The sequence below is a fragment of the Choristoneura fumiferana genome, chromosome 3, assembly GCF_025370935.1.
Source record: "Choristoneura fumiferana chromosome 3, NRCan_CFum_1, whole genome shotgun sequence".
Taxonomy (NCBI): domain Eukaryota; kingdom Metazoa; phylum Arthropoda; class Insecta; order Lepidoptera; family Tortricidae; genus Choristoneura; species Choristoneura fumiferana.
In genome coordinates this window covers 169,506-192,849 of record NC_133474.1, presented here as the reverse complement: position 1 = coordinate 192,849, position 23,344 = coordinate 169,506, and the positions used below count along the sequence as shown (strand labels likewise).

At 37.8% G+C, this 23,344-nt stretch overlaps 1 protein-coding gene across 1 annotated transcript; it reads right to left on the bottom strand.

The window, feature by feature from the left end:
• Positions 1-1,541: 1,541 nt before the first annotated feature.
• Positions 1,542-6,250, bottom strand: LOC141426298 (uncharacterized). The gene is made up of 5 exons (XM_074085144.1): positions 6,147-6,250; positions 4,208-4,247; positions 3,687-3,875; positions 3,448-3,530; positions 1,542-2,928 (listed from the first exon to the last, which is right to left on the bottom strand). Exons 1-5 carry the CDS (start codon positions 6,174-6,176, stop codon positions 2,758-2,760), a joined length of 513 nt encoding a protein of 170 aa, XP_073941245.1. The 5' UTR covers positions 6,177-6,250; the 3' UTR covers positions 1,542-2,757.
• Between the last annotated feature and the right edge of the window lie 17,094 nt (positions 6,251-23,344).

Genomic DNA, 23,344 nt, shown 5'->3' with positions numbered 1-23,344 from the left:
CCGAAACGTCGAGGTAAATAATAATATTACTTGTGTAAAAATAGCGTGATAAGTATTTTGACTATGAGTGAGAATCACGAAAGTTTAAAACGTTATAATACAGATAAAAATACAATATAGCACAGATTAAAAATAAGAGTAAAAAAAAACTTTACAAGTAGTCTGTCCTGCGGCAAAAGGAGCAGACTCAGCTAATGCTGACAGCCTACCCCTGCTGACACATCCTAGATTGCGTCTATAGCGGGTTGGATAGCGGACCACAGACAGAAACAATAACACCAAACTTAATACTATAGTCAAAAGAAAACAAGGGTAACCCGACTTTCACTGGCAAATCGAAATTAAAAATACGTTTGCGTTTTTACTATGAGTTCCGGTCCCTCCTGCTGGGTCGTGCTGAGTCATTAACTTTGAGATAGTAGGTTCGTAGAAAAATATTTTCAAGGTTTTTATAGTCGGTTATTTGTGTATTTTTTTATTTTTTGGAGTCGGTTTTACTTTTTCAACCGACCCAAAAAAACGGAGAAGGGTCTCAAGTCCGCGTATATTTTTTTTTATGTATGACCACGCATATTTTTTTACAGAGTAGTACGATTATGATGATTTTTTTTTATTGGAAAGCGTATACCCCAAAAGTGGTCTCATTTAAATTTGGAAAAAATATTCCTACCCTAAGGGTAGGAAAACAGGGGATGATTGATTGTTCAGTCACTGATTGTACTGTATGACCAGGCATAACTTTTTACAGAGTAGTCTGATTTGTATTATTCTTTTTTTAATGAATAGGGTATATGTACCTTGAAGTTAATATTATATAAATTTGGCAAAATTACCCCAAGAGTGGGAAAAAAGTATAAAATAAAAACTTTATAAGTAACAAAAAATTGAACCGCCGTAAAAACTGAAAAGCAAAAAAATAATACCTTTTTTGTTTGACCTTAATCTAGGTACCAGTTTGAAGTCGGTGCCTCAGCACGAGCCAGGAGGAGTGATAGAAGCCCATCAGGTAGACCACTATAGGTTTCTTTAATTCTAAATTCTTTATTTCTCACTTTTTAGTGATTCGCAGCCAAAGTATATCTCACAACGATTCCATTAAGCCCAAACACGGCTAAGTTACGTTGTTTTATAGCAGAGTTCCGTTGCGTACCTTTCGGTTTCAGCATCAGGTCAGTTCGAAAGAATCATTAACTCAAAGTTTCTTCTCAGTCGCTTGCTTGTCTAGGTATATTAATCATGATAATTTATAGACGCGCGAGCATTACTTAGCTTTGACGAGTTCCATTGACAATCTACGGTATTCTTCATATAAAATTTGCCTATAAAATTTGAGGTTTGCTCTCGATTTCCCTAGGATTCCGTCATCAGATCTTAACTTGGTGACAGTAGGACTACGTTAAAAGAGTACTCTTTCGAATAAAAAAAGAATTTTGAAAATCGGTCCACAATTGACTAAGTAATCGGTGAACATACATAAAAAAATACAAACATTGGAACATAGAATCTCCTCCTTTTTTAAAGTCGGTTAAATAAAGACAAAATCACTTAAAAACCTTTTATTTACAAAAGTTCGCATTATTATCTCACAATTAAAAATAATCATAACTATAATAAAACAGCTATAAATAGTAAAGACACAAGGTTGATGACGTTGCGCCAGATGCAGAAGTTGCTGACTTTTCATTTCAGTTTATTTGAGCTTTGAAATTATGTACAGGTTTCGGTTACAGTAGAAAAACTAAATACTAGGACCAAAGACAAAACTGCAAGGCTACTATGAAACTCGAAACTTGAAGTTCATGCCGTGCGATCCTTCTGACACTTATACTATTTAATACGAGAGCGAGAGAGACGGTACGATACGAACTTCGAGTTTCGAGTTTCGTAGTAGCCCTGCTGGATTCTCATGATATCGTGCGACGTTTGGAGCAACCGGCATCGTGGAGTGGCCCCTCATACCGCGCATCTGTTGATTTATCTTGGCTATGTTGTTTTTCGCTTACGGTTACTGTTGACACAACGTGGCGACTGGATGCTCTGGCAGCCTGGCAACTTCGTCACTAAAATTTACACGCCTAAGTACATGAAGAAAAGGCATGTAAAGAAAAAAAAGAAAAAAGGGAAATGCGAGACGGTCAAGCCAAGGAAAAATTCAATGTCATGTCGTATCAGGAGCTGAAAACGCTGGCAGGGAACCGAAAAGAGTGGCGATTACTCCACCGACAATGAGCTAAGCTCTTAAATTAATGATGATACAAAAATTTTTTTTTTTCAAATATATAAAACAATAAAATCAATCCTGTTGAAGTTGACTCTTTCAGGATATATAAGGCATAAAATGGCAGACAATTTTTTGGAGAGGAGGGGTGGTGCGGTCGAATTGTTAAAACACACTATCACTGTAACACGACGCGGCGACATGTCGTGCGCGTATGAAAATGTCCTTAACTAGAGGTATGGTCTCCTATAAACGCCATTGGCCGCTTACAACATCACGTCGTATGCTGCGTCACAATGCTAACTAAATACACTGTACTGTTGTGGTCTCTTTCACACGTCGACTTTGGAGTCGTCTCTGATTATTTCGATTCATTGCAGCGTTAAGTCGTGTCATATACAAAACTCGCGAGCAACGACTTCAAAGTCATCGTCCACTGCGGAAGTATTAGAACGGGACACGGAACAGGAACGTTGGCGCTGACACAGATGTCGCCTGTAGCATAAAATAGAAGACCATATCTTTAGACCCCGGGGCAGCTAGATGCAATACAGCTTGACGTATGCGTGCGCGACGGTGTGCAGCGTGCCGCGGCGGCGCACGGCGCCGGGCCCGGCCGCCATCGGCGCCAGCGTCACTATCGGCGGCTCGTCGGTGTCGCACGCCGTCACCACGCCGCCCACCAGCTCACGGTCCTGGGCCATGCATTTCTGAAAATACCAATCCTTTAAATCACCAGTTGAGTTAATCAGGTTAGGCTTTAGACATGGGAGAAGAAGTCCTGGCTTCGCAACATACGCGAATGGACAGGAATAGCCGGAAATTGTTTGCAGAGCTGTCGGCAGACCTCCAGTCATGGGGAGAAATAAGAAGAAAAACGAGTTAGGAGGAACTTAAGTTCGCTGAACATTATTGGCTTGTTTAGGAGTGCATATGAGACGTCCAAAAGACGAGCCCCAGACCATATATATTAAACTCTTTGAAAGGGAATGATTCTCGTTTTCACACACATCTTAAATAATAATAGCAATTCTACTAGGATGTGTTCGAGCCAGGTCGACCACCTAGTCTAGTCGTAGTTAGTAAATCCTTGAATAGCGTGATAGAACATTAGAGTCTCTCAGCAGGCTCTTCACTAACACGGCTCAAATTCAGGATGGGGAAAATAGGAGGAAGGCTCTTTCCAGCGATAGTCATACTTCTCCAAATATTAAATAATGTGATTTTACATCTGGAATATCGAGTTTGAAGTAATTCTGCTCGGCTGGTATCTTGATTTCTGGTAAAATTGTACTGCTTCTGCTTTTATACCCTGTAATCAGATTAATTATATGTTTTGTCATAAACAAAATATTTTTATTTAAGCAACAAAGTGTTTTTTGATCGGCTAAAACCGATTCCACGTTATTTGGTGTGGGGACCCTAATGGCCCGGAGTAACTCCTAAATTAAATGATAATGTTACTGACCTCTGATTTCTGTGGTGCAAAATCCGTTGTAGGCAGCTGGCAGCGCGTTGTCGGTACTGGCGTATGTCGCGGCGCATGCGCCGTGCAGCAGCGGCGGCCGGCGGCCAGCGCGAGCAGCGAGCGAGCGAGCGGGGACATGGCGGGGAGACGGGTGCCCGCTGCCGGCGCGCGCGCCGCTTATATTCCACGCTCCATTTCCAAAACACGTTTGACAATGGTTAGTAATACTAATATCACTGCTAATAACAGTAGATGTTTAATAAATAATGTGCCTAATTTTGTACTGGCGATTGTAAGTACTAACTTAGTCTCATGGGCGAAGATTTTCAAGGCAGCGAAGGCTGTCAAAAAATATTTCTCATAGTCAAATTTAAGGCTGGAGTGTCTTTTCAGAAGATGTTACTTCCAAAGTAAACGTGATTAAGTTTCGATGTAAGTAATAAGCACTTTTGGTATGTACCAACCTTGATATTTTGAATAACGGGTGGCGCGAGCGTTTTCTGGGATTCCTCAGTACCTACCTATTTCAGCAGACAGTTGCGCAAATTTGACGGTACAGATCTGTAAATGTTTTTTTTTTTAATTGTGGTTAACATATGCTATACATTGGTGGATGCTCAAAGTGCAGGCATGGCGTCAAAAGCGTAACTACATTTTGAATCATACATTTTGATGATAAACTTAAGCGTGTGTTGCGCCATTCGACGAGTCAACAATAGGCGCTGAATCAGCATATACTGAAGTAACCTGTAGTACTGATGATGTGTCTAAATCTAAACCACAGACACCAACCAGAGACAACTAATTAATTTGGTATCAGCTTCTAGTACCAGTATTCCTGAACTGGTGCAACTTGGGGATCCTCAAAAAATAAGCTTACTCATTTCTCAAGGGCTAGGGGTAACTAAGCTTTATGTTATGGATGTCCATAGGCGGCGGTGATTGCTTCCCATCAGGTAATCAGCCTGCTCGTGATCCTATCATATAAAAAAGACAAATCACATATACAGGGGTTTCAATCAAACTAACCTAACCATCTCAAATATTCCGGATGAATTTAAAACCACTTTGGATTAGAATAATACACGTAGAGAAACCAGTGCAATTCATTTTTAGTCGGGTGTTAAAAACCAGGAGTTGTGAACATCCTCCGCTGAGCGGATTGGCGCCGTCAATATTCAGCAGTCGTTAAGTGAAAATCTTGCCGCGAAAATAATTCAACATGCACTTGTGTTAAGTGCCAACCCTGGACACATGCAGTTATACAACAGGCTCTAAGCATTCAGGGAGATTGGAACTCTAGTGGAAGACTATTGAGTCGAGAATGAAGTAACGATGGTTGGTGTTTACGACCTTTCGGTGCGCTCAGGGAATTTCTTTCGAATTCTCTCATGGTGTGTTTGGATTGCTGTTTAGTAGTGGAGCGAGGACACAGTTGCGTACAAAGAAGATGCGATCGAGTTGGTAATAAAAAGATTTTACTTATTTTCCACTACATTTTACCGGCGGCTTCACACGCGTTACCATAAGATTCGGCAGTGAAATTAAAATTCCCAAAACTTACATCGCAGATTTGATTGACGATTGCATTTAGATTCCTGCGCCAAATTTCATGTCTCTTATCGTAGTTGGCGCCTGCCAAAGCCGCCAAGCAAGGCAAGACATCGTAGCTGGCAGGGGAATTATACCCTTTCTACTCGTATTCCTCAGCTGTCCGGATAATAAAGGACAATCGAAATCGCTTTGCTTTATTCAAAATCAAGTGCAAGTTCAGTTTCGAATGCGTCCCCGCGGGAACCCAGCGTTTAATCCGCCGTTCTCTAAAATCCCCGCCAGTCCACGCATGCAATCTCACTCCCGGAACACGGGATTCGCGGGATTCACGGGATCGTCCCCCGAGTTCACGAAGATATCTCGTGTCTCACTTTGTGATACATTTGTTTTTGGGTTTCCATAAGTTACTTACGTCCCGTTTTTCTCGGCAATGTTGGTCTTTGGTAGTATAAAAAGTGACGTGTAAAAGAGCCTTTTGCGGCCTGCTTATAGTATGATTTTTATATGATACAATTTTCGGTTAAACCTTGCACCTATACAAAAGGAACGTTTTTGAATGTGTATCTACAGATTGGTTTATTGGTTTGGGACCATCTCAACTTTATCGTCACCATGTTATTGTATAGAATTAAGCCTATCTGAATATATTGTATGCCCGAAACGGGCAGCTGTTGATACTTTGTACCACATGTCATACTCTATATCCTCTCAAATTTATGCAATATATAATTCAATTCTATTCTATATGAACCATTATAAATTTTGACAAATTATGTCTATAAAGAACTTTATAAAAAATAATAAATACCAGTACATACACTTCATCAGTTTTAATTACTAAACAATTATGTCATGTTGTCATTATCAGTCAATGCGTACGCTTGTAAACGAATATTGTTTACTTACTGAGTTATATATAGTTATACACAATGTCATGCAGTACTGTGTTATTGTATAACAATGGGCTGCAAGCACGACAGAAGTTGCAAGAACAAAATAACTCTGTTTAATTTTTGATAATTAAGTACTTAAGTATTCGTTGAATTTAATCGACTAATCAACGATTTAACGATGGTTAAAACGACCGGTGAATTACTACCGTTAAATTTGATTAAATTTTAATTTGATTTATACGTCCACTAACTTTATCTTGTGGCTTTTCCCGTGTAAAAAATTATTAAAGTCAAAGTCAAAATATCTTTATTCAATTTAGGCTATAACAAGCACTAATGAATGTCAAAAAAAAACTGCCAACGGTTCGGAAAAGACCTCTGTTTAGAATAATCCGGCAAGAAACTCAACGAGGTATATTAAATATCAAAACCCAAATAAAACCCACCAAAATACCTCGTGATCAGCTCAAAAAATCCCAGTAATGATCCCCAACTGTTTAAGTTTAAGTTACTTAACAGAGTCTTAGATTTGTTTCCCTTTTCAGTTTTTAACTAGTCACAGATTACCTATAATAGTACTAATGTACTTACTAAAGTTTCTTGTAGGCAGTCGAATTTTAAATTTTTTAACCGACTGCAAAATAAGAAGGTTCTCAGTTTGACCTGTAGGTATGTAATGTAATGTATGTTTGTCCGCCCTTATCTCGCGTTTGGCTGAACCGATTTTGATGCGGTTTTCAGAAAAGTATTTTTAATATTATTTTATTTAATATTTTTTTTATTTCTGTGAAAATGGTAGCTTTAACAAACATTCATGTATTCATTTATTTATTAATTTATGTCATGTTCATTACATTAGGTGACATTATTATTAAATAGTACGTACACTACACCTTGATAGAGTATAAAAATGTTAATCCATAAACTATTTTACTCTAATAATTAATACATATCTAATCATCAATTCAGAGCCCCTTGCTGAGTCCTTTTGGCATCACACTGCAGCACAATGTCTCTAATTTTTATCTCTTCTTCTATTCATGTTTTTACTGTGTTTTTGTTGTGATGTAGTGTGTTTTGTTGTCAATAAATGTTGTGAGTTTGAGTTTGAATTCAAACAATCCATAATTGATTACATATCTATATTATGTAACTGAAATTGGCTAATTATTATAAAATATGTATTTCATTTTATACCCATATCGCCAAAGTAAAAAAAAAATCAATCCCCACTCCATATATCTTTTCCTTGACCGATGCCTACGAGACTATCAAGTGTAGTGACTTAGAGGAATTGTAGCAAAGGCGTTCTTAACATAGAAATAGTTTCATCATTGTGTGTGAACGAGCCAAGTAGTTCCCACAACTAGAATGATAAAGGCACTGCAACTTTTTCTTATTTAGCTTTAAATCACGTTCATTACGAGGGTCTGGATGCTCGCCAAGTGCACGCAGCGTCCGATGCAGTTTTGTGTCTGGAGGAATGAAATTAAATGTAAGTGGGTACGAACGAAAGCTTTGAACGACTTTGATAGTGTCCGGAAGTATGTATGTAAAAAAAATGCGCATGTGAATTGATGGTATTTATTAGGGTTATGGTTTATGGGGGCGACTGAAAAACAGCGTCTGTTAGCCAAGGGACTGTTCTGCAAGGCGCAGGCATAAGCTGAGTCGCTTTCCCTTCTGACAGTTTGATTGTACTTATTTTAAAAGTTATTATAACGGATAACTCACGTCATAAACCGAGTTTAGCTCGACATATTATTTGTTATGTACCTATGTAGAATTTGTAAGCAAACTATTAAATAAATATCTTTTATTATTATTATTATTAAGTAAAATGAAGGTAACCTTCTAAGATAGCCTGCATTCAAATTGGACGCTGGCTGAGCTTGTAATATGAAAGTCAATATCAAAATGTATTTTTTTAAATCAGGCAAGAAACACTTTACTTACTTAGAATGTCAATGAATCTACATAATTTGTTTGTCAGTAGCTATTTATAAATAGCTACTTAGACCTAGTCAGTTCAATGTTTAGAGAGAGAGATGTGTAGAGAGATTTAGACGACCAGATGGCCTAGTGGTTAGAGAACCTGACTACGAAGCTTGAGGTCCCGGGTTCGATTCCCGTGTCGGGGCAGATATTTGTATGAAAAATACGAATGTTTGTTCTCGGGTCTTGGGTGTTTAATATGTATTTAAGTATGTATCTATTATATCTATATAATTATATTTTATCCGTTACTTAGTACCTATAACACAAGCTTTGCTAAGCTTACTTTGGGACTAGGTCAATTGGTGTGAATTGTCCCGTGATATTTATTTATTTATTTTAGAGAGAGATAGAGTATTGAACCCTTAGTACACACGCGTGCTCGACTTGGCAATTTTTTTGTTTAATTGGCAAAGTAAATAATGGGGACGTATATGAATATCGAAAATTAAAATATCTTAAATGTTAATAACCTAACGTAACCAGCATAAAGTTGGACAACCCTCGACTTTGTGACTTCAAAGTTCAATATCTCAATAATGGCTGAACCGATTTTGATGAATCATGTCTAGAACCATTGCTAGAAATCCTGATTCCAAACAAAAAAACCGCATTCAAATCGGTCCACCCGTTTAAGAGCTACGGTGCCACAGACAGACAGACATAGGGTCAAACTCATAGTACCCCTCTTTTTGCGTACAGGGCTAAGTAAAGGTTAAGTTCGATATTTTAAAAGTCGATATTTTAATCTGTCGATGTTTCAATTTTCGATATTCAGACACGTGCCCTAAATAACATTAATTTCGTTAATCCAACTGGCAGACTTAATTAATTATATTGTCTAGAAATCTAGCCTAATTATTCTGCAGCATTAAAACTCCATTCCTGCTTTATTATAAAGAACCACTTCTTTTTCGTTCTGGAATTTGGAATCATGCACTGCACTGCAGTATTGAAACATGCAAGCATATCGTCAACTGCTGTTTGCAACATTTTGTTTATTATATTGCAAGATGCATGCAAGGCAGCTTTGAAACGTAGCCTCATCAATGCCGTTGTAGAATAGAAATGTTTTTGAACAAAAATAATTGACACTTAATCATCATCCCAGCCTATATACGTCCCACTGCTGGGTGTGCCTGTGGGCCTGCTCTCAGAATGAGAGGGCTTGGGCCGTAGTTCTCACGCGGGCCCAGTGCGGATTGGGAACTTCACACACACCATTGAATTGCTTCGCAGGTTTGCGCAGGTTTCCTCACGATGTTTTCCTTCACCGTAAAGCTCGTGGTAGATTTCAAATGTAATTGCGCACATGAATTTCGAAAAACTCAGAGGTGCGAGCCGGTGTTTGAACCCACGATCCTCAGCTTCAGAGGCGATAGGTCAAACCACTAGGCCACCACGGCTTTTTTTTACACTTAATGTCGATGACATAATTATTGTTAAACGAGGAAATCTGTGAACTCCTAGACGCATGGCTGAAATTATGATATTTTTGACGTTTTTAACCACAATGCCCCTGCCAATTTTATTTATAAATATTTATTTATTAAACTAAACCAATAAAAAATAATTATTATTGACATAATTTCTCCAGAGCCAGATGAAAAACCCGACCTTCAGATGAGAGCAGCAGTCGGGACCCATTACTGAGAATTTTTGAGCTGGTCACAATTTTGAATTCGGCCCCCCTACAGTTGACAGCCCTATTAACAGAGTTATAGAGTAACTCTACTACTTCTTTTATCCTTTTTAGTTTGTATTCAAAGTTTTTCGAAAGCAGTCATGTGTTTTGTTTTTCTTATTTATTTAATAACAATATTATTCATCTGATATTCAATGGCGACGTTTCTTTGTTTGAAATGTTCTGAAACCCAGTTTAAAATACTCTTAATGTTTTTGAAGAAAATGAGCAGTGCAAACGTGCTATTCAGATTAATACTAACTAGACCTTGTGGCTTTCCTCAGTTGCACAACTCCGTATCCCGTGGGGATTTCGAATAATCCGTCCCTTTTCCTTGTGTATTAGTCAAAATGGACCTTCTATGCAAATTTTTAGCTTTTTCGCACGAGGGATTACAGCGGACGTTGATGATTCTGTCAGGATACTTCTTAAGTTAAATGATTTTTTCTACTTATATCATAAATGTGAAAGTTTGTGCGTTTTTCACGCCGAAATGGCTGGATGGATTTGGTTGAAGTTTGATCGTACTTAGCTCAATCTCGAAAATAGCGCGTAGGCTACCTTTTAATCTTATATTCCCGCAGAATTACGATCCTAGCTTATAAACGCCCCACACACTGTTAGGAACTGGCGTCCTCTCAGAATGCTGGAGCTTTGGCAGTTTCCACGCAAATACGGTTGGATTGGGATACACCACTGAATTGCTTCGCAGGTTTGTGCAGCCTCGCGTTATTTTCCTTCACCATAACGCTCGTGGTATCGCATATCAATCCCGAAATACTCAGATATACGAGCTCAGGTTTGAACCTACGATCCTCTGCTTGAGAGGCCATAAGTCGAACCACTAGGCCACCGCGGCTTTTTGTGGAATCAGTTTGTTTGTAGACAAGTGAAATTCCAAAATTTCGACCGCTTATTTATACGAGTGTTCTTCCCACAGCTTAGACGAAGACCACCATGTGTAGATTTGAGAATTCGCATGGGAAATTATTCAAATTCAAATTATGTTTATTGCCAGAACATAGTCAATAGAAAAGGTCTTAGTGCTACTAGATGTTCTTATGTTCTACCCTAATTGAGCATGCAAATATTAAAATCATTTTCTTTCAGCAATTACACATAATAATACCTACAATATACATACAAAAGCACTAAGTAAAATCGCAAATTCTTATCGCTATTTTCTCATTATTATTTTTTATTTTCATTTAAGTCCCTGAATTTCTACAACTGCCAAGACTAGTGGTTTACGCGGTCGAAAACGTGAGTATAAATAGACACGTAAATATAAAACAAAAAGTAATTACAAACGACCACTTACGTTGATGATTTTTGTATGGCTGCCAACGTCTCAGCACCCGAGGCTGGCCTAGATTCGCCGGCTTCATAATTTAACTTGAACGTTTTAATAAGCTTTTATAAGTCAACACAGTACTTGCATAGAGAAATCGCCGCTTTAATTTACTTTGATAATTACGCAAAAATACTGGCAAAATAACGGCGAGGAATTAGGCAAACATTTAAAATTTAAGTGGCTCTTTATGTAATTACAGTAAGTTGGATGAATTTTGTTATGCACAACAAATATATGTAATTTTAGTGTCTTTTTAGGGTTCCGGAGCCAAAATGGCAAAAACGGAACCTTTATAGGTTTGCCATCTCTGTCTGTCTGTCTGCCTAATATTCAAATATTCTTATCTACACATATATCATAAACCTCTATAATACGTTCAAAAACCGTATATGATGACCACCATAAACATAAATTGGACTGTTGGAACATATTTGCTATCTGCAAAAATGTTACCATATACAGCCGTCATCTACGTAAATAACTAGAAGGAACTCCCTACTAAATTTAATTTTTGTAGAGAGAGATGGATGAAAGCTTTATTCGCTCATATCTTTCTTATTATTCAACAGATATTGATGAATTTACGTCTTTTGTTTTTTCCCAGTTTTGTATCAAAGTTATCTAAGAGAAAATGTGTGTTCCGAGCACATTTCCTATCCAAGGACAAAGCCCGGGCGACAATCGCATTAGAGCACTAATAAGGTGCAATCGTCATTCGCCTGTCCACTGACTATTCCATTCACTCGTGACTGATCGGTCCATTCATTCGGTCACTCGTTCGGTTTGTTACCGCTCATTCGATCAAGCATTAGGCTATTGTTCGTGCGAATTGGAATGGTCGCAATCACAAGGATTTGACCGGTGTACGTGCACTAAATGTTTCAACATTTTTAAGGGTACCTACAGAACCAAAATGCACTGAAAAACAACGTTACGGCTTGCTGAGGGAATAGGTACAATTTTTTTCGTTGTGTCTAAGAAAGAGCAGAAACCACCAGTCGTTCTCAGTCTAACTCGCGCTTGCCCTGTTTCTAGGGTTCCGTGCCTCGAAAGGAAAAACGAAGCCCTTATAGGATAATTTTGTTGTCCGTCCGTCCGTTCGTGACCCTTTTTCTCAGGAACGCGTTGAGGTATCAAGCTGAAATTTATATCAAATACTCAAATCTACTGTCCCTTGGAGCTGTAAAAAAATCAAACTTCTAAGCCCACGCAATCAAAAGATACAGCCGTTTATGCCGCAAATTTTCGAAACTCTCAAGGGACACACCCACAGGGTATTTCCCGTGAACTCACAATCTTGAAATTTGGTACGAAGCAACGTCTTATAGCACAGATAAAGGAAAAATTGCGAAAACCGTAATTTTTTAGTTACATATATAATAAAAATATTTTTAATAATTTTTAAAGTTACACACAGATTTGTACGGAACCTTCAATGCTCGAGTCCGAGTCGCAGTTGGCCGGTTTTTTCGGGCACAACACTGCTATTTCGAGCATCCTGTTTGAGCATTGTATTTCTGTGGATGTCTGTAATTGGCTTTCTGTTTAGTACCTAAGTCCTATTATAACGTACTGTATTGTCTGTATTGCTGTTGATGCCCCAAATAAATAATAGTTATTTATGTGGCTGGTGCATAATGCCTAATTATGTATAGCCGCATACATAACTTTATCTACATGCGTATCATAAGTTTTCTATAATATGTTCAGATATGGTCTGTATTTTGACTTTGACTTTGACTTTGACTTTTTTGACTTTGACTTTGACTTTGACTTTGACTTTGACTTTGACTTTGAATAATAATTATTATCTACATGCATGTCATAAGTTTTCTAGGGAAGTTATGATATGCATGTAGATAAAATAAAATAAAATCCCTGGTTAATGCACGACCGTATGCTAGTCGAGCACAACTTGTCTGTAATTAGAAATGTAATATCGCTAAGATTGAACTTTCACTTCGCGTCTGATGGTAATTTATATGAAAGTTATAGTTATTAAATTGGAGTTTCTCGAGGAAAGTAATCACGCTATTAGTTTTAAAGTTCAAGAATAATACTGCTGCGACCAGACGAGAGATGCAGTGCTGTGTAGATGATACCGAAGTATGGTTTTGGTTTCAGGGGCACATTATTGCTGGAAAAAGATTTTGAATTAAAACCAAAAAAAAAAGTCTAGTAGCACCCATCTCTTCCCGTTGGTGACGTAAAAGGCGAGTAAGAGTTCTGATGTCAGAGTGAGCAGCAGTGTTTACGACATATCTTTAAACTCCGAACTCCACTTGGGTGTATTTAGCAGCTATGTGGAAACTGCCGGTTCTCTATCGTTTGCCCGAATTTCATATGCCCGAATGTATCGTTTTCTAGAATTTTCTTTTGCCATAAAGTAATTTATTTCTTTAATAGTAATTTCTTCAGAGAAAAAAAAATCCTGAAAACAGCACGATCGTATTTTATGGCAAACGTTGGTATGGCAAGTGAAATTCGGGCAAGATAATGTAAACGGGAAACTGCCACATTTGTCCGATAATCACGGGCACTCTGTCAATAGTGCAGAATAAAATTCCTCTAAAATATAAAAATTCAATACCGAAATCGAGAGACAAACTGCATCTCTAGCAAAGCAATATCATAGCAGCTGCTGCAAGTTGAGTTCAACAGCGATCGCTCGGGATAACGGATAACGCGGATGAACCTGTTGTCGGAATCACCTTCCATCACGAATGGACTCGACGTTTGATTCTACTTTAGTTGTTCAAAGATATCTAGATCTAGCTGGATATCTGCAATGAGAAGTTAATGTCTCTGTAATTCACTTCAAGCTATATATATAGTTTTTAAGTTTCCTAACTAGTACCAGATTAGGTATTTTCTTATGATTTTAATTAATATAGTATTAATGGAATATTTTATAAGTAACATATTTAAGAATATTCTTGTTTGCATCATTATTTAACTGAATAACTAATACATTGTAAATTTTTTATTTTTTATACTATTTATTATATTAATAAGATTAGTATACATTTATGTGAATCTTTAATTAAATGTCTTATACTGTTTTTTCAGAAGGTAATAATTTTAATCTAATTAATCTATTTTATAATGTCGAGCTGTCAGAAATAAATATTTTTAACCTACTTAAAAAAAGGAGGAGGTTCTATGTTTCTGTTATCTTATCATCATCACCATCCCAGTCTATTCGTCCCACTGCTGGGCACAGACCTTCTCTCCTACTCACTCTAGCTTTAAAGAGCCCTAGATTGTATTTTTCCGCAAATACAGACGACGGGAGCAAATACCATTTTTAGGGTTCCGGAGCCAAAATGGCAAAAACGGAACCCTTAGTTTGTCTGTCTGTCTGTCTGCCTGTCCGTCCGCGGCTTTGCTCAAGGACTATCAATGCTAGAAAGCTGTATTTTGCACGAATATGTATGTAAACTATGCCGACAAAATGGTACAAAATTAAAAAAAAAAAATTGTAAGCACTTACCTCTCTCATCCAACCTTATAGTGTGGGGTATCGTCTTTTAAAATCATAGGGGGTTGCTAAAACGGTTTTTCGATTCAGTGATTTGTTTGCAAAATATTCAACTTTAAAGTGCAAATTTTCATTAAAATCGAGCGCCCCCCCCCCTCTAAAATCTAAACCGGTGAGTGAAAAATTTTGAAAAAATTCAGTGGTAGTAAATATATCAAACCTTCAAGGAAAACTATAACGGCTAAGTTTGCTTGAGAATGATTAGTAGTTTAAGAGTAAATAGCAGCCTAAGGTATAAAATATACCTAAACTTGGAAGATTCCGTACAAAATACGAAATCCTTAGAATTTTTTTTTTAACGTAATGGCTACGGAACCCTATTTTGGGCGTGTCCGACACGCTCTTGGCCGGTTTTTAATTTTATATTTTATTTTACTATGTCATAGTCAAAACGACGACTACCTAAATCATAATTGGTGAAATGAGATCGCCACCCAGGAGAATAGCGAAGTTTAGAGAGCCGTGCCGTGTAATAGTTTGTGGAATATAACCAGTTATCGCGCTCCCTGGGTATCGGCCGTGAAACATGGTTTATGTTAATTGTATTAACGTTCGTCGATTGATTCCAACTTTGTACTGAATGTGAATACGGCCCAAATTTTCACAAGTGTTTATTTATTTGTTTTTGTTTTTATTTTCATTTATTTCAGTAACTAGACTAGGCTAGAGTGAATAGGCTGTTACTGAACCAGTGAGATACACCTTTGGCCTCATCTGTACTTAACATTAGGTGATCACGGTAGTGGACGCTCGATTTTAATGAAATTGGCACTTTAAAGTTGAATATTATATTTCGCAAAAAAAACAATGAATCGAAAAATCGTCTTAGCAAAACCGTAATGGTTTTAAAACACCTATCCAACGACACGACACGATTCCACACTATAGGGTTGGATGAAAAAAAAATCACCCACACTTTACGTCTATGGGAGGTACCCTAAAAAAAATTACAGCTTTCTTGTATTGATAGTCCCTGAGCAAAGCCGCGGACGGACGGACAGATAGACAGACAAACAGACAGACAGACATGTCAAAACTATAAGGGTTCCGTTTTTGCCAACACGATTTGCCGAATACGTAACTAATTGTACACAGTCTCTTGTATCCGGAATATTTCAATAGAAGGCTGGGTTGGCGTGACTGAATATCCCTGTTAAGGATTTTACATGTTTATTTTTATTCTGATTGACAAAATTTTTATTGACGGTCAAAGTGTATTCTTCTGCATTCATATTAAATGATACCCTACATTTGACAGTGGCAATAAAAATGACGACAAAAATGCGGGTACTTAGCTGTATGCCGGTGTTAGTGTCACCGGGCAGTCGCGCCAGCAGAGCGGTGGCGCCCAGCGCGCTTGTTGCGGCAGCCGCCGAGTCGCGTGCTCCTACGAAGAAGGGCTACGAAATAGCTCGAAACAAGTCGAGCTAAACTCGATTTAAGACGTGAGTTATCCGTTTCAATATCATTTAACATGATTGAGTCTCACGGTAGTTTCATGTTCAATAAATCTCCTGCATTCATATCTGCCACAGCACTATGCAAAAATATCCGACACAACCTACCTACCAGCCCTAGAAATAGAGTCGTATCAGATATTTAAGCACGCTGTTTGTGTCAAATATGCTCCTTGTGACTATACGAGTACTGCGTCAAAGGCGAAACCTTGTATACTATGCGTAGCCCGACACGCACTTTTTTTTTATACGACTGGAAGGCAAACGAGCAAGTGGGTCTCCTGATGGTAAGAGGTCACCACCGCCCATAAACATCTGCAACACCAGGGGTATTGCAAACGCGTTGCCAAACTAGAGGCATAAGATGGGATACCACGTGCCAGTAATTTCACCGGCTGTCTTACTCTCCACGCCGAAACACAACAATGCAAGCACTGCTGCTTCACGGCAGGATTAGCGAGCAAGATGGTGGTAGCAATCCGGGCGGACCTTGCACAAGGTCCTACCACCTGCACTTAGCCGGTTTATAGAAACTAATGGCATAAAAAGTTTGGTAAAAATTAAATTTTTAATACAAGCTTTTTTTTGCTGACTACTCTTTGTTGGCTGTACTTGTATTGTCACCCAAACCACATTTGCATACCAAATTTCAAGAGTTCCATCCTGCGGAGACGATCCTGGCCGGACTACCAGGATGTCACTACCAGATTATTGTATTGTTATCGCACTAAACAATCCAATTTAATATGTATTACTTGTGACATACGTACATTGTGTCATGCGATGGCCAAGTCTATCTAAACCCCTTTGAAAAAAAAGGGCACCTATGGTTTTTCAGATTTTTAGGCATTGAAGCTTAGAAAGTAAGCTTTCGTGCACATAAAATACAAAAACCATAGGTGCCCGTTTTTTTGCAAGGGGGTTTATTAATTTAAAACATAAAACATTTTTATATTGATATGGTCACTATAAGATGTTGTTAGGTTAGCTAATTACGTAATACGCTAATTACGTTATTATATGTGGACATACCTACTCGATTCTTACTTGCTAACTGACATTTTATTTTTATTTTTTATTATTATTTGCATGAGATGTTATGTTAAAGATTTTATTTTAAGAAATTTAAATTTGTACGCCTATCTTTCGGTAGAAAGTGGAGATTCAAAATAGTTTTAAGATCATTTATGTACACCTGCTTTCAACAAATAAATTATTATTATTATTATTATTATTATAATAAATAACTTAAGAACACATGAAGGGTGATCTTCCGCTAGCCTTAAAGCGGAGGCTCGTCGACATGTGTATACTGCCTGTCCTAACTTACGGTGCTCAAACATGGTCACTTACTGAGTTACAGAAGACTAAATTGAAGTTTGCCAGAGAGCAATGGAGCGCAGTATGTTGGGGAGTGAAACGGGTTGACCGATCCGGAACACTATATTTGCGCTCCAAAACACGCATTGCTGATGTGGGTGTCAAGACTGCCAGGCTGAAATGGGACTGGGCAGGCCACGTCAGCCGTATGGAACCCAATAGGTGGGCTAAAATAGCCACAGACTGGATACCACAAAATGGACTTCGGCGGCGTGGCAGACCCAGGCGTCGATGGCGGGACGATCTGGACGCCTTTCTTCGCAGCTGGTCAGAGATCGCCCAAGAAAGGGTAGAGTGGAGGACATGGGGGGAGGCCTTTGCCCAGCAGTGGGACACATCTACAGGCTTCTAAATAATAATAATAATAATAATAATAATAAATAACTTAAGACAGAAGGACCCTTAAGTAGGGACTGAAATTAACCGACTTGGATCTTGGATTACATGGATCTCACAACTTTTTACGGTAAGAGAACTGAGTTGCGAGACTTATTTTGTCTACAAGTTTTATTTTTTATTGGCTAATATTAGTGAGAAGTATAGCGATATTCGAATATTTCACGTTCCTGATGCTCAAACATGCATTATTGGTTGAACCACTAGTTTACCGATTGCACCGCTCGCGCTGCGTGAGCTAATGCACCGTTGCTGAAGCACCGTAGTAATCCTGCTTGCTAATTTGAGGTGATGAGCACGTTGTAATAACGCCCGAGTTGGTAATGCTTCATGCGATTCATGATACCCGCCGCCGATAACTCACGTATTTATTAAAACATCGACTAATCGTTCGATAGTACTTTGATAGTTAACATTAGATTTGAAATAAAATAACCTGTATAAACCTGTATAAAACCCGAGCCGAGCCGAGCTTTTAAAGCACACGCACACACACACACACACACACACACACACACACCACACATGCACACACACACGTTTTTAGGCAGTCTCTTTAGCTAGTAGGTATTATTAAATTAATTAATTAAGTAATTACTTTATTTTTATTTTTCTTTTAAACTATAGCTTGTACGAGACTTTTAGTGTTTTTATGCATGCTAGCCGTCTCTGTTCTGTAAAAGCGAAATCTTAAATAAATAAATAAATAATAAATAAATATCACGGGACAATTCACACCAATTAACCTAGGTCAAAGTAAGCTTAGCAAAGCTTGTGTTATGGGTACTAAGCAACGGATAAATATAATTATATAGATAGATACAACGTTTTAAACTTTCGTGATAGGGTGACTAATAAAAGTGACCAAGTGCGGGTAGTTCGTGATACGAGTGCCGGCACTATTAGTGATCAAGTGCGGGTAGTTCGAAGAACTCGCGCTGCTAGGCAGACTTGACACCCCACACTTCAGCTACACGCGCCTGTACTGCCAATGTCCAGGCGTCTTTAGTCTTTAGTTTTATTCATTTAAGTTAAGCTAGTGTAATTAATTATAAATACTAACCATAGCGATAAGATTATAATTGTAAATACTAACACTATGGATTCAAAAGTCCGCAATAAATGATTAGTATTTGTATATTGAATTAGGAACCGCACTTTCTGTTAATTCTCTAAGATCTGGATCTCCACGAGACAGGCTGCGCCTAGTGTGGGGATCACTGCTTCTCTTGTTATTGTTGAATTTATTTTTAGCTTTGGCTGACGTAGGTCATGTTCTAGGTTAGTCATTTTATGAGTAGGTCATGTTCTAGGTTAGTCCTATTATAAGCAGGTCATGTTCTAGGTAAGTAATTTTTTTGGTAGGTCATATTCTAGGTAACTTAGATGAATGATTGGTCTCGCGCGCTCGCTCGACTAGATACCGCCGGCGTACTTGTCAAATGCGGCAACAAATAGTACGCCGAAATCGGCGTACCTGAGCCCGAGGCGACTCAGTCGCGTTGCAAACTGTGCGTAATGTGCATGTCCCGAATTTTTGATAAATTTTGGTCATAAACCGAAGTAAAATGCCAGTTTTCGCAGTGAAACTGTTTAAAAATAATACTACAAGAAACAAGAAGGACATTGGGATCACATACCATCAGTAAATATCGTATAATTTCGAATTACAAATAAAATAACATGAACCCTAAACGCCATTCTGTGTTGCCGCGTACACAAGAATCAAATTCCCCGTGGTTGAGATTTTAATAAATTGAATTTTATTGTTATCATCATTAAATGATGATAAATTTTAATAACTTATTTTATTTAAGTATCTAACGTAATTATTATATATACATAACCTAGTTCTATATTATTTAATGTTTATCTTTGTGATATTATACACTGAAGGTGTATAAATTGTTACCCGACACTATTTAGGGGTGAATGTGTCTTAAAATTAAAAATGTTTTTCGTCTTCCCAGTCAAAAGCCCGATCAGCTGATTTACTTAGGTATTACGGGAAACGAAAATTTTTTTTTTCGTATTTCTACCCATTTTCCTGAAATGTTAACTTTTTACCCGACTGCCCGAAGGAGGGTTATGTTTTTCAAGCGTATGTATGTAAGTATGTATGTATGCATGTACCTATGTATGTATATTTTGTAAACAATTATTTTTATTTAAGTCTTAATTAACCTGTACATTATATTAGGTTTAACTATAGGTGCAACGTGTTAAGTACGCAAAACTTCTTAGTTGGTGACTCAGTCCATGAATTTTCAGTAATAATTTGTAAATATTGAATGTCCTTAAAAAAATATATATTTTTTAATTAAAAGTGAGGCCTGATCATTGGTATACCTACATCATACCTACCATTTTTTTAAAGAAGAAAACCTACGCCTAACCTATACACAAACATATTAATACATTCACTCTTAATTACTTCTTAATTTCTAAGTATTTCCCAAGATACATTTTGTATAACATTTTAAAATTTCGTGATTCTCACTAAACTAAGTGACTAATAAAAGTGACCAAGTGCGGGTAGTTCGTGATACGAGTGCCGGCACTATTAGTGATCAAGTGCGGGTAGTTCGAAGAACTCGCGCTGCTAGGCAGACTTGACACCTCACACTTCAGTCTACTCGTGACCACGGCAACTGTAACGTTGCAGAAACGTCGAGGTAAATATTACTTGTGTAATAATAGCGTGATAAGTCCCGTTTGTGGTATACATTTTGTAACCAGTAACTTAATAGACCACAGAATAATTTATTTTCCCAATAATTCGGGTAACAGTGGAGCAGCTGGCAACACAATTCGTCACGCACACTAGCATCCTTGCAAATTGTCTTACACCGTTCTTACGCACACTACAATATTGAGTTGCCGCATTCACGAACGTTTTGTTTTTAGTTGGCGCGGTATCTAGTCGAGCGAGCGCGCGAGACCAATCATTCATCTAAGCTAGTTAAGTAATTTTCGGAGTAGGTCATGTTCTAGGCAAGTCATTTTCTTCGTCGGTCATGTTCTAGAAAAGTCATTTTCTGAGTAGGTCATTATCTAGTTAAGCCATTTTCGGAGTAGGTCATGATCTGGGTAAGTCATTACGATTTAGGTACAGCTATATATTAAAATAGTTGTCATAAAAAGCATTACGCATCCGATACTAACAGCATTTTATGTGTACCACTTACTTTACTTGTACTAGCTGTACCTAAATCGTAATGACATACCTAAAACATGACCTACTCCAAAAATGACTTACCTAGAAAATTACCTACTCAGAAAATGACTTAACTAAATCATGACCTACTCAGAAAATGACTTAACTAGATCATGACCTACTCAGAAAATGACTTAACTAGATCATGACATACTCAGAAAATGACTTAACTAGATCATGACCTACTCAGAAAATGACTTAACTAGATCATGACCTACTCAGAAAATGACTTAACTAAATCATGACCTACTCAGAAAATGACTTAACTAGATCATGACCTACTCAGAAAATGACTTAACTAGATCATGACCTACTCAGAAAATGACTTAACTAGATCATGACCTACTCAGAAAATGACTTAACTAGATCATGACCTACTCAGAAAATGACTTAACTAGATCATGACCTACTCAGAAAATGACTTAACTAGATCATGACCTACTCAGAAAATGACTTAACTAAATCATGACCTACTCAGAAAATGACTTAACTAGATCATGACCTACTCAGAAAATGACTTAACTAGATCATGACCTACTCAGAAAATGACTTAACTAGATCATGACCTACTCAGAAAATGACTTAACTAGATCATGACCTACTCAGAAAATGACTTAACTAGATCATGACCTACTCAGAAAATGACTTAACTAAATCATGACCTACTCAGAAAATGACTTAACTAGATCATGACCTACTCAGAAAATGACTTAACTAGATCATGACCTACTCAGAAAATGACTTAACTAGATCATGACCTACTCAGAAAATGACTTAACTAGATCATGACCTACTCAGAAATGACTTAACTAGATCATGACCTACTCAGAAAATGACTTAACTAGATCATGACCTACTCAGAAAATGACTTAACTAGATCATGACCTACTCAGAAAATGACTTAACTAGATCATGACCTACTCAGAAAATGACTTAACTAGATCATGACCTACTCAGAAAATGACTTAACTAGATCATGACCTACTCAGAAAATGACTTAACTAGATCATGACCTACTCAGAAAATGACTTAACTAGATCATGACCTACTCAGAAAATGACTTAACTAGATCATGACATACTCAGAAAATGACTTAACTAGATCATGACCTACTCAGAAAATAACCTTTCTAGAACATGACCTACCAAGAAAATGACTTACCTAGAACATGAATTACTTTGAAAATGACTTTCCTAGAACATGAAGCCAAAGGTATGCTTTTATGGTCGATAAATACATTTATTATTATTATTTTATTATTACATATTACTTCCAGTAGTCGGATTGACTTGAAATATGGCATATTTATGTAACGTGACATATAAGGACAGTCAGCAAAAAAGCTTGTATAAAAAATGAAAAATTTATGGTTAGGTTATTACTGTGAAGGCTCAATGCGGCTTGGGAATTTTACACACACCATCGATTTGTTTCGCAAGTTTGGGCAGGTTTCTTTAAACTTAAGGTAAACGAACGTAATTTCGCAAATGAATTTAGAAAACTCAGAGATGCGAGCCCTAACCGCGAACCCACGACCGTCGGCTTTAGAGGCCATAAGTCAAACCTAAACAACTAAAAAGGCTCAAACGACTTTTTTTTGCGAAATACGATACGCTAAAATTATACAGATGTATCATCTCATCATCTCAGCCTATTTACGTCCTACTGCTGGCCACAGGACTCCTCTCAGAATGAGAGGGCTTGTGCTGTAGTTCCCACGCAGGCCCAGTGCGGATTGGGAACTTCACACACATCATTACTTCGCAGGTGTGTGCAGGTTACTCAAAAGCTCGTGGTAAATTTCAAACGTAATTCACACATGAATTTCGAAACAGAGGTGCGAGCCGGGGTTTGAACCCACGAACCTCTCCTTGAGAGGCGATAGGTCAAACCATGAGGCCCCCGGCTTTTCAGATACAGATGTATACTCACCCTTAATAGAAAGTTATTACCCAATCGTTATTTTAGTATGCACTGAACACTGCAAAGCTAAACGAAGCCTGCATGCAATGCGCCGGGTGAAAATATTATAATTTATAAATCAGAATGTCCCGGCTAAATAGCTAGTTAATGCCCCATTGTCGGGCTAACTGGGCCGCGGCGAGGGCGGGATCAGTCGGGATTTCCAGCTCAATGCAGCTAAATGCAGCTAAAATGGCTGCAATACACTGCAGCTGATATTACAAC